The sequence below is a fragment of the Podarcis filfolensis genome, assembly GCF_964270895.1.
Source record: "Podarcis filfolensis genome assembly, chromosome: 8".
Lineage (NCBI taxonomy): Eukaryota > Metazoa > Chordata > Lepidosauria > Squamata > Lacertidae > Podarcis > Podarcis filfolensis.
In genome coordinates this window covers 63,806,599-63,818,221 of record NC_139611.1, presented here as the reverse complement: position 1 = coordinate 63,818,221, position 11,623 = coordinate 63,806,599, and the positions used below count along the sequence as shown (strand labels likewise).

Sequence of the window (11,623 nt, the reverse complement as noted above, 5' to 3'; positions counted from 1 at the left end):
TGAAACGGAGCTCCCTGCACTCCACATACAACAAAATGAACATTTCAGGGGTTAGGAACTATTTTCAGGCTTCCAGGCAAGCATCTGGGGGTGGGGAATCTCATGCCAGCAGTGGGAGGGGCCAGATGCAAAAACAGGCAGAAAAAAAACGGGTGGAAAGTTTATCTTTGTCCCATGGGCTAGTTTCTACCACATTCACACACTCTTATCTATCCTCTGCCTAGACAAACAAGAGGCATTATCAGAGTTCAAAGACACATTCCAGACAGACAAAAACCCTCAGGGTATGAAGCAGAACCAATAAAAAAAATCAAGGAGGACTGCCTTGGCCCCTGGGCCTGAGGTTCTCCCACCTTTGCTGCAAAACAAAGCCACCACTATCACACCCCAAGGCCACCATGTGTTGGTCCCAATGCTAATTTTGTGTCAGGAGAAAGCGGGATAGTTCATGGAAATAAATTTGTATTTAGCACAAAAGAAGCATATCAAACACAATTTCTTTCAATTCAGACTTTATTTCTTTTTAAAGTCACGAACTCAATAAATTACACAATCATTTCTCCTTCCACCCTTTTTTTAATAATTTTTTCACAAAATAGAGTTTGCAATTTTTAAGGAAAAGCTTTGAAAGTCTGCTTTCTTTCTGAAGTGCTGATGAGTATCTCAACTTCTTTGTTACGCTGGTGAATTGTTTTGTAGCTGCTACAATAGTTTTGATTTTGGAGATTTTACAAGAACCCAAAGCAAACACAAGCAACAACAACAAAAATCACGCACACGGATCTCAGGGACAATTTTTCAGTGGATAATTAATGAACAATCAAGTTAGCATTCAATGCCAAGGGGCTAAGCACCATGAAAGGAGGTGACCTGGTGAGGCCTCCCCAACTCTTAAGAAGTAGCAGTGCATTTGGGCATTAACAGTTTTACTGTACGATAAATATAACTTGCTCTATTACTAGATACTGCACTGTGTCTATGAAGCACATGCAATAATGTATCCAGAATCTGGATTTGCTGAGGATTTGCAAGTGCCAAGAAATTGTACACAGTAATCAGACTAGTTAGGACGTACATGACTGAGAGTTCCTGCTTTTCCAGTCCTCAAAGAAAAGACTGCCAAACTCCTGCAAGTCGTGCTCTTTTTGTTTGACACATTTTTAAAGGAAATTTGTTGATGGATAAAACTGCAGGAGTGCTTTCCTACCTGCAATATAATCTTGTCTCTAAAGGCACAGGTGGTGCTTTAAAGAGTTTTTTCCGCCTCTGAACATTTACATTGTAACTGCAGAGAAGAAATCTGGCTTGTGTATTACCTTTGCATTCAAAGAACAGACATTGATAGGATCCTCAGTTGACAAAATATACTATAGCATCACACTGAAAGCTGGGCAGACGGATATATGTCAAGTGATACAAGTTGATATTCTCCTGAAATTTGTCTCTGTGAAATCCAAGATCATTGGAATGACATTTCCTCAGTTATTTTAGGCAAGATATAATCTGCTCCAGTGCCTTTCATGGGGGGGGGGGAGGTCAATTCACACTCCAATTTCCAGGTTGTAGCTGATGGCATCAAGACTATTTCAATTGAGACAATACAGTTATTTTCCCCAATCAACACACACACTATGCCAGTTTTCCCTGTGGAAGTTCTATTTACTCATGAAATCAAGATATTTATTCCTGTCTGCTATCAAGTCCTGTATATTAATGCAAAACAACATAACGTGGAACTTTTGTTTACCCCGTGCGTGGAGAGCCATGGGCAGAGTAGCCTGCATACCCAAAAACCACAGGGGGAGAATCAAGGTTGCTGAAAACTTCAGAGTAGCAGTCAAGAAAGGGAAGGGCTTTCTTGCAGAGTAAAGGCTTCAGATGTAATGTGGTGCACACAGAGACAGTAGTGAGGAAGCACCAAGGTGATGGAGGAAGGGTTTAGATTAGCCTTTGGTTGAGTCACTTCTTGACTCTGCTCTCTATGCATGGATGGAGCTGGCTGGGTTGTGCCAAATGTTCTGCATCTACTACCCAAAAGTAATAAAAAAGTGCCTTTCACATGAGAGCAACAGAATAATCACTATTACTTTGTGCAGAGAACAATGCCCACCCCACCCAAACGGGCAACATTTTCTAGCAAGAAAGAATCTGGATAGTTCAATGGTACACTAAGCTTTCAGAGTCCTTCTTCCACAAAATAAGTGAACAATACATATATCCCATCATCAAGACCACCGCTAAGAAGCAACCAAAAAACCTCTGCTAAGAAGGGAGGGAGTAGCTAGCATGACTGGCCTCTAAAAGCCAGGGCGGAAACAAAATATGGGAACCTTTTTCTCATTTGCAAAGTTTTCAGCAGAATTTGGGAGGTTTTTCTGTTCCCCATGATCTACATTTGTAAAAAATAAAATAAAATAAAAAATTGATAAAAAGAGACACAATGCATTAAAGGTAACGCTGGATGTCAAATGCAAAGGATGGGGGGAGGAGCTAGAGAGAGATTTAGCACAAGACTTCCTTTACCTCAAAAAAAATGAACCTGAATGCTCAATGAACTAAGAAGTGCCATCAGACTACCTATTGCAGCCTTCCAAACTAAGAGATTTGCCCAACAGTAGCTTAGTGCTAGAACCAGAGGTTCCCTTTGCATAATATTTGTTTTATCATATTTTGTGCCATCAACTTTTTTTCTTTAAAAAAAAGTGGAGAATATCTATGATGTGGAATTTACGGATGATCTATAGTCACCCAATTCAATATGAGACAATATAAATAATGGGGACATTTTCGAAAGATGGGGAAGTCAAGTCACTCATACAGACATAAATATATACATGCTTACTCTACAAAGTTGAATAATTTGCATTACCAGCATGCAAACCTTCTCTTCAATGGGCATTCCAAATTCTGCAGTATGAAACTGGAATGTTTGAAATATTCCTAAAAAGCAATCACCTCCTAAAATGTCAAGTTTCCTGGCCATGTGGATAGCATTACAGCTGCAGCTTGGAAATATACACATATGGTTCTGAAACAAGAACAGCCACCTTGAGCTTTGTTTACAAAAATCAAGAGAAATGCAATGGGGGGAAATATTGAACCCTGACACCTTAAATTTTGGGTTAAGTCTGTTTTTTGCTTCCACAGAGTGCTGCCCTATTTTTACAGACACAATCCTGACAAGAGTTCAAAGTACTACGGAGGTCACGTGTCCCAATTGCTGTCTTTAAAAGCAATTTTAACTAACCGGAGTTCCAACTCAAAAGCATCTGGGCGATCCTGTGGATTAGCAGCAAGCATTTCCTTAATCAGCTGCTTCATACGAGCATTCATTGTCTTTTTCTTAACAGGAATGAGTAGCTCCATTTTTGGATTTTCCAACAATGCCTCTCCAACAGGTACAATCGCAGTTCCTTGTTTCACATAACTCCCCAACAGTTCTTTCTTGGTCTCTGTGTCTATGAAAGTGATCCTTTCCAACATCGCCCAGATTATAATCCCTAATGCAAAGATGTCTGCTTTGGCAGTATAGTGACCTTCCCAAACTTCAGGAGCCATGTAGAAGTCTGTGCCACAAGCTGTAGAAAGAAAACATTTATTCACGTTCACTGGCTCTTCAGGGTTCTGTCCTGAAGCTGAACAAACCTTACTCAGTCCAAAATCAGCTACTTTCAAAGTGGGCTCCAAGTCACTAGCATCCATCCTGGATTGAGAGATCAAGATGTTGTCAGGCTTGAGGTCACGGTGGATGATCTGGTTTTTGTGCAGAAAAGCCAGGGCACTGCTGAGCTGAAGCATAAAGCTAGTATTGGTCTTACGACTAGGCTTTCGAGACAGGAGATATTCATTCATATCACCTCCATCACAGAAATCCATCACAAACCAAAGGTAGTAGGCGCTTCTGGGATCAAAGGCAATTTCACCTTTCAAGGAGGTCTCTACAAGCTGTAATAAGAAAACATTTAAGGAATCTGTTCAGCAAGTAGGAGTCAAGTTAAGAAAGCAGCTGATGAAAAGGAATGCTAGAAACCCATTATCTTTTAATGCATGTATTATAAATACCCCTTTTGTGCTCATCATTCTTCCCAATTTTCTTCTTTATTTTCAAAAGACAATTGATGCCACCATACATGCATAGGAATCATCTCACCCATTCAACCAACATTTTCCATGGAAGCACAGATTTAACTCTAAACCATAGTTTACTACAAACTCATGGTTTGAACTTCCAAATATACAGACATATCATGGTTTGGAGCTGCCTGTCTGCTTTTATTTTCTATCTGCTCAGCATTCCTTTCTACAGTGCAGGGGACTCTAGAGGTCTCAGCTAGAACAATGGCTTGTAAACCCACTTCAAAGCATGGTTTCCATTACTGGCTTGCTGGCTGATTAAAGTGATAGTGTGAACCAACAAACATGACAACAAACCACAGTTAAGTTTCCTTTGATATGGTTTGGTGTACCGTGTGAATGAAGCTACAGTATTATGAGTACCATTATGATCACTACTGTCTCTGGATTAATGGAATATGTATCTAGTGGGACACCAATACACACTTCCCCCTCCATCTGCATGAATGAATGCCATCAGACCAAGCTAACAGAAGAATAAAAATGCACAACTACAAAAAAATTAGAGGCCTTTGCTTTTGTTCTCAAAGCTATTTTTTTACTGCTTATTTTACTGCATGAAATGCAGATTGCTGAGCAGCTGTTTTCACAATCTGCTTGACACAAAGCTCGTTCTCTGTCCTTTAAAGGAACTGTTTTTCCTTCTTTAGAATATCAAGTGGGAGGAAGTTAATAAAAATTAATATTAGAACAATGATTTAGCCTATAGAAAGACTTTAAAAAGATGATTAATTTATTCTTTGACTGGCTTTTTATTTTTAATTTTGTTGTTATAGTGCTGTTAGACAACACAACCCTTTGGAAATAATGCAATATGCATTCAAGGCATGGAAAAATGTATTTCATTAGAGATGATTTGATCATAACATTGCTTAATACAGTGATGACTTTGTGAAGCAGATACAAAATTATTAAAAGTGTTATTAATGCTTCTTTTCCCAGGATGATACCAACAGTACTTATTGCTATAATACCACTAACATTCCTGCCATGCAAAAATAATGTTATTCAATGTTGTGCTGGCACGGCTGTCATTTAAGACTGTTGGGAGACCTATTACTTTTGGACAGCGGGACAGCAGTTTCCTATATCTCACTCCTCTTTCAAGCACAGCCAAAGTTTAGAAAAATCGGTTGTATTTACAATCTCATGCAGGTAAAGGTAAAGGATCCCTGGATGGTTAAGTCCAGTCAAACTAGACTATGGGGTGCAGAGGTCATCTCACTTCAGGCCAAAGGAGCCAGTGTTGGTCCACAGACAGCTTTCCAGGTCATGTGGCCAACATGACTAAACTGCTTCTGGTGCAACGGGGCACCGCGATGTGTGAAATTCAATGACAGCTTTGCATACAACTGTTTTGTGTGCTTTCCCTAAGTTTCTGCTTCAGGAAAAGTGTCGTAACTGTAGTAAAAACAGAAAAGCAAACACTCTTCTAAAGAACACTGTAGTATGTACACTTCTGGCATCTGTGTCTTTGTTGTCCTTTCTGCTTCCCTTTACTTCTAACCCACTGTGTTTCTTCCACTACCTGCAACTTCATTTACCTGCAAATAAAGCGAAGAGCTGGAGCCGTGGGACATCTTCTGAACCATGCCATCTTTTTGCAAAACGCATTCCTCCAAGTGGATAACGTTTGGGTGTTGGCTCTTGATGCTGCTAAGTGCCCAGAATTCACGCAGGGCAAGCTCTACATTCTCTGGAGCATGGCACCGAATCTTTTTCACAGCAACACGCGCAGAGGTTTTCCTCACTACTGCTTCATACACCACACCATAGCTGCCACGACCAACCTCCCGTATTAGATCGTACTTTGGCTGGCTACTCACCATCTTCAAGGTCAAGGTATCTATAAGAACAAAAAGCCAAGCACAACTAAGAAATTTCTGGCTGATAGATGTCCTATCACTGATTATGCCCCATCACTGCCATCCCAATGCTATAAATATACACTCTACCCCAATTGTGAACCTCACCTCTCAGTTCATTTCTGTGCTACTGTGTGGTGGCTGTATCTATTTGTTGATGTAGTAATTTCACACCACACATATTTTTCTTAGGAATATCTATATAACCCACCCCACTTCTAAACATCTGTTATATTTAAGATGGGACAGGACTTTGCACCAATCTTTTGTTATTTTAACTACAGACTGGCAGCTGCTCTTCAGAAACAAAACATTTCAATATTGAAGATGAACATATAAATATACAAGAAACTACAAAACAGATATTAAACCAAAGACAGAACTCCCACATAGCATGGGACACATACCAAATATTTTCTATGATGCCATGGTTTGGACAAGAGTAATAATAATAATAATATTAATAATAATAGTAATAATTTATTATTTGTACCCAGCCCATCCAGGGGTATGATCTTTGGGAAGGGGCATTTTAGTTTATACAGTAGGAGAAAGAACTGTCAAAAGCATGTGGCAGGTACAAGATTGTTGACAAGGAGGTGCTTTATCAGATAATCTGTAGGTAATCCTTGGAAACCTATAAAACAAGAGTAGGAAACATTTTGCCCCAGTGGGCCAAATCTTTATCTCCTCCAACTGTGGAGGCAAACTTTGACAGGTGGGAGGGGCCACTCTCTTGTCAGTCATCTGCAATGATGACATCATGACAACCGTCAGGTGCCTAGAAGGTGGGTGCTCCTGCCCACCTGTCAAAGTTGACCCATGGGGCAGGGGTGGTGGTTCTGTTTCACCAGCATGTTCTCCGCAGGTAATATGTTAAAGCAGCACCCTGAAGGACTGAACTCTCTGCTCATCAGCTAATAGCAGAGTTCAATACTGTTCTCTGCAGGGATCTGCTTCCTCAGCACGTTCCCAGCGGGGATCGTGTTCAGCAGGACTGAGGACTGAACCTTGACCCCTTGCCTACGTCACCCAGTGATGTCAGCTGATTGAAAAGTGAGTGTGGTTTGGGGAAAATGGCCTCATGGGGCAAACTGGACTCCCTGGAAGGCCACGGATGGCCTGTAGGCCAGAGGCTCCTAACCCCTGCTACAAAACACAGAATTCTGGGTCCACTGAACTACACATACCAATTTGGTTTTGCTCCAACTCTCTAAGCTCCCTAACAGCTAGACTTCTCCCTATCTCCATGCCCCAAGTGTCGCTTTGTTTATGTATACTAGACATTGCTGTGTATCTAATGTGCATGCTTTCTCCAAGTATGCCTATTTAGCTGGTAAAAATATCAGCTTCCTTTGTTAGGAATAAATACTTTAGTAGCTTCTGGAAACTCCAGTACCAAATACCGAGTTTTAAAGATTACATGTTTCCTACATGTTATGAAAAGGAATACTCCCAAGGCAAGGATTTTCCAAAATCCTTTCATGAATCTCTAACACATCACTGTGAAAAGCAGCATACTTTTACCATTCACTGAAAGGCAGCTCTTCCATATAATCTAATTCGAGCATATCCCTGTTTTAACCAGTGAAATAATTCAGCAGAACGAGGTCGCGGTTCCATCCCTTTGATTAGTTATGCAGAAGGAGAACTGCAGGCAGTATATCTTACATCACTCTTTCGCAGCCTGGTGTCCTCCAGATACTTTGTACTACAGATCCTATCATCCCTTTTGACTACTAGCCATGGTTGCTGGGGCTGACGGGGAGTTGGATGTCTGAAGCATCAGATTGGGAAGGCCAGCTTACACCATCCCTGCATAACCATTAAAAGATACAGGCACCCAGATTTCTCTTGCAGAAGTTGGAAGATATACAGAGATGACACTGCAGCTCACCTGCAGCAGTCTGATTCAACAGGTTAGTGTGCACAGGGCTAGATCCACGACTAATTCAAGCCCCCATAAACCTACTCTACGTATGACAAAGTCTGGATCCAAACCATATAGCTGCAGCCTCGTTTGCCATGTCAGTGTTTTCAATCAACCTGCAAATGGCACAAAATACTTGTTTGCAAAACACATTCTTCACACAGGCATAATGATAAGAAAATGAGTACTGCTTTGGGAGTGGATGGGTGCCCCTATATATATAAAACCACCTGGAGGAAAACCTAGAAGGAAGGAAAGAAAGACAGCACCCGGCCTGGCCTGCTCCTGCGCCTTTAACAGTCGCTTGCTCCAGAGAAACCAGCAGGCAAAGCTTTCCAGCAGAATTATCACCTGGCAATAGCCGCAAAAGCAGCAGCTGATTAGGAGACAAAAGCAGCACCCTCCCCCCGCCCGATGCAAAAAAGTTGGTGACAGACCTACGGAGCTGACAGCCGGTGGTCAGCCAGGGATGTCACCGCCGCTAGACCTGCAGCACTGAGCAGGTGGCCGTGTTTACTTCCGCATCATTAAAAAAAAGAAAGCTCACCTGCTGATACCCCACCTCCCTTAAAGCGACAGAAGGCCAGGCTAGGACAGCTTGTTTCGGGCTCCCTCCCCGCCCAGCCCCTGGAAAGCCAACCCTGGTATTCGTCACGTAACGTGTGAACCGGAGCTCCGGACACGCGAACACTTCCGCATTTTCCCACGACTGCCTTCCCAGGACACCACGAAGGCGTCTAAAGGGAGCTACGAAGCCTGCCGGACGTCGAGCTGCCTGCTCCGAGCGCCCAAGGCCCGGGACGCTAGCTCGGGGCTCCCTCGGGCCCAGGCCCCTGGGACGGCCGGGGCTCCTGGCTCGGCCTCTAGGGCCTGTCGCGGAGCGTCCTCGGAGCTCCGGGCGCCGCTCCCGTGGCAGGACTCGGCGCCGAGGCCCGAATGTGTCAAACATTTACCTCAGAGGCGCCGCGGCGTTCTCTTCTCCTGGCCGCCATTATCGGGCTCCCTTCCCCCCTCCTGCCGCCGCCGCCGCCGCCTTCGCTTCTCCCGGGTTCGCCGACACACCCCCTTCTGGGCCAGCGCGCGCAGGCGCGCATCCGCGCCAAGGACAGAACGCTTGCGCGCTCGCGCACAACCAGACAGACAAGCCAGGCCGACACCAAACTCACCGCCCCCTCTTTTGATTGGCTGCTGAAATCGGAGAAAGGGGGCGGTCCGCCTCCTTTCCCTTCGCAACGCGGCGCGCGTCGCTTCTCATTGGCTGCTGAAGCCGCAGAGCCGGTGCTTCGAGCTCCCGTCTCCCGCCCTGCGCTGAGTTTGGGCAGCCTCGGGTTGCTCGCGGAGCGAGAACGGCTCAAAGTCCGCTAGGAAGACTTTGGGGGTGTTTTTTCAGTGGGGGAGGGAGACATCGCATGCACTGCGTGGAACGCTGCCTCAAGCAAGCGGCATTCGTTGCTACGGGTTTTGCTTATTTATTTAATGCAGTATTATTTTCCGTGCTTTATTTGGGAGACGTTGTATTACGGCTGCTGCTATTAATTGCTCCTGTCCGATGATGATGATTATTATTATTAATTGCTCCTGCCTTTGACTAGCACGCTTCGTATATTCGGGATCGCGATGCGCAGCTTCGAGGAGCGCGCCGACGGGCTTGCGCGGCGGCCCTTGTGCATTTGGCAAAGCGGGGGAGCCTCTGCTTAGCGCGCGGCGTGGGAACGGGCATGGAGCCTGAGAGCTCCCTGCTAGAGGACGGGAAGCGGCGGGGAGGCGCGCGCCGCTTGCCTTTGCGAGAGCGCAGCCGCCGCAAACCGCGTTAAAGCGTGCGGAGGAACGGCGGATTATGCACCACTTTCGAGGCGGCTCCTGCAGGCGATTGCGGAGAAGTGCACGGCGCCTGGTGAAGAATGAAAGAGGTTGCGCAGAAACGGGGAGCCTATCTGCACGCGCCGCCACCCTTTCCTCCCGCCACCCCCACCTCCCAAATTAGGTGCTGAGGCCTATAAGCCACTTGTCACCGCTCTGCTCCCGGCTGCCTCCTACTTGCTGTCTTGCCCCCTGCAAAAATACCTACCGTAGCTGTCACCCAGAAGTCTTGCTGCTGGATTCCCCGCTGGATTTTTGTGCATTTCTCATATTTATTTTTCTTCTTTCAATTAGATTGCTAGCCAATGTTTTCTTTTTGTTGTTGTTGTTGCTGCTGCTTAAAAAAATTGGAATCTCTTACTTGTCTGCCTTTCTTAAAGAAAGGAAGGAGAGAGGAAAGAGTCAGCTGTCCTTATATAAATAGCTTTTGCAACGTGAGGAAGCTTAGTGACACCTTTTGTTATCCGCCCTCTCCCCACCACGCCATGGGGACATGCTTCTGTGGCTGCTGCAGACACATGAAGGTTGCAATCTGATGGTAAGATCTTTCCCACCCCTCTCCTCCTGAGAATGGAGGGCTGTTGGTATCTTCCCTTAAAGGGACACCGTCTTCCCATTTTTCTCTATTAAGGGAGAATGAAATCACTTTTATCTATATGGCATCTGGGGGTGGGGTGGTTGTCTGTGCTTCAGCGAGAGAGAAGATGAAGTGCAGCTTTGCAGAAGGACCTGCTGTGGATTAGAGGGGCTCACCTGTCAATTGCAGAAGGATCTGCACAGACCAGTACCTCCATTGAATTTCCACTGTAGAGCTACTATGGAGCAGCTCCACAACTCTTAACATCAAGTGTGCAGTAGCTGTGAAACAAGCAAATCTCATGCTAAGGATCATTAGGAAAGGAAATGGAAATAAAACTGCCAACATCATAATGCCATTATACAAATCTGTGGTGCGACTTCATTTGCAATACTGTGTACACTTATGGTTGCCTCACCTCAAAAAAGGATTTGTAGAGCTGGAAAACACTCAGAAAAGGGCATCCCTAAGGCCCGGGGGCCAGATCCGGCCCAATCACCTTCTAAATCTGGCCCGCAGATGGGCTGGGAATCAGCGTGTTTTTTCATGAGTAGAATGTGTCCTTTTATTTAAAATGCATCTCTGGGTTATTTGTGGGGTCTGCCTGGTGTTTTGACATGAGTAGAATGTGTGCTTTTCTTTAAAATGCATCTCTGGGTTATTTGTGGGGCATAGAAATTCGTTCATCCCCCCCCCCCCAAATATAGTCAAGCCTTCCACAAGGTCTGAGGGACAGTGGACCATCCCCCTGCTGAAAAAGTTTGCTGATCCCCCAGGTGGAAAAATCAAAATTGGAAACAGAATTGTTAGAACCTAAAACTAAGAACCTGTCAAGAATGTATAACTTGCTGTTGAAATGGAATACACAGGATGAAACGGTTAAATCTGTTATGATTAAATGGGCACAGGACGTTGGACACAACATTATGTTTGCTGACTGGGAACAGTTATGGACCACAGGTATGAAGTTTAAGAGAGAATATTATGAAAATGATTTCCAGGTGGTACATGACTCCAGTCAAGCTTGCAAAAATTTATCATCTGCCCAATAATAAATGTTGGAAATGTAAAGAATGTGAAGGTGCCTTTTTCACCTTTGGTGGACGTGCCCAAAGATTAAGACCTTCTGGGAGATGATTTATAATGAAATGAAAAAGGTATTTAAATATACCTTCCAGAAGAAACCAGAGGCCTTTCTCTTGGGCATGGTTGGCCAGTTGGTGCTAAAGGAGGATAGAACTTTCTTTATGTATGCTA

General features: G+C 44.3%; 1 protein-coding gene across 3 annotated transcripts; it reads right to left on the bottom strand.

The window, feature by feature from the left end:
- Window positions 1-495: 495 nt before the first annotated feature.
- Window positions 496-10,814, bottom strand: PDIK1L (PDLIM1 interacting kinase 1 like). 3 transcript variants are annotated; one of them, XM_083625914.1, is made up of 3 exons: window positions 9,998-10,814; window positions 5,679-5,980; window positions 496-3,945 (listed from the first exon to the last, which is right to left on the bottom strand). In XM_083625914.1, exons 1-3 carry the CDS (start codon window positions 10,050-10,052, stop codon window positions 3,205-3,207), a joined length of 1,098 nt encoding a protein of 365 aa, XP_083482040.1. In that variant the 5' UTR covers window positions 10,053-10,814; the 3' UTR covers window positions 496-3,204. The 3 variants fall into 3 exon arrangements, with proteins under 3 accessions (XP_083482040.1, XP_083482041.1, XP_083482042.1); XM_083625915.1 differs by lacking the exon at window positions 9,998-10,814 and adding an exon at window positions 8,883-9,114; XM_083625916.1 differs by lacking the exons at window positions 5,679-5,980; window positions 9,998-10,814 and adding an exon at window positions 8,883-9,073.
- Between the last annotated feature and the right edge of the window lie 809 nt (window positions 10,815-11,623).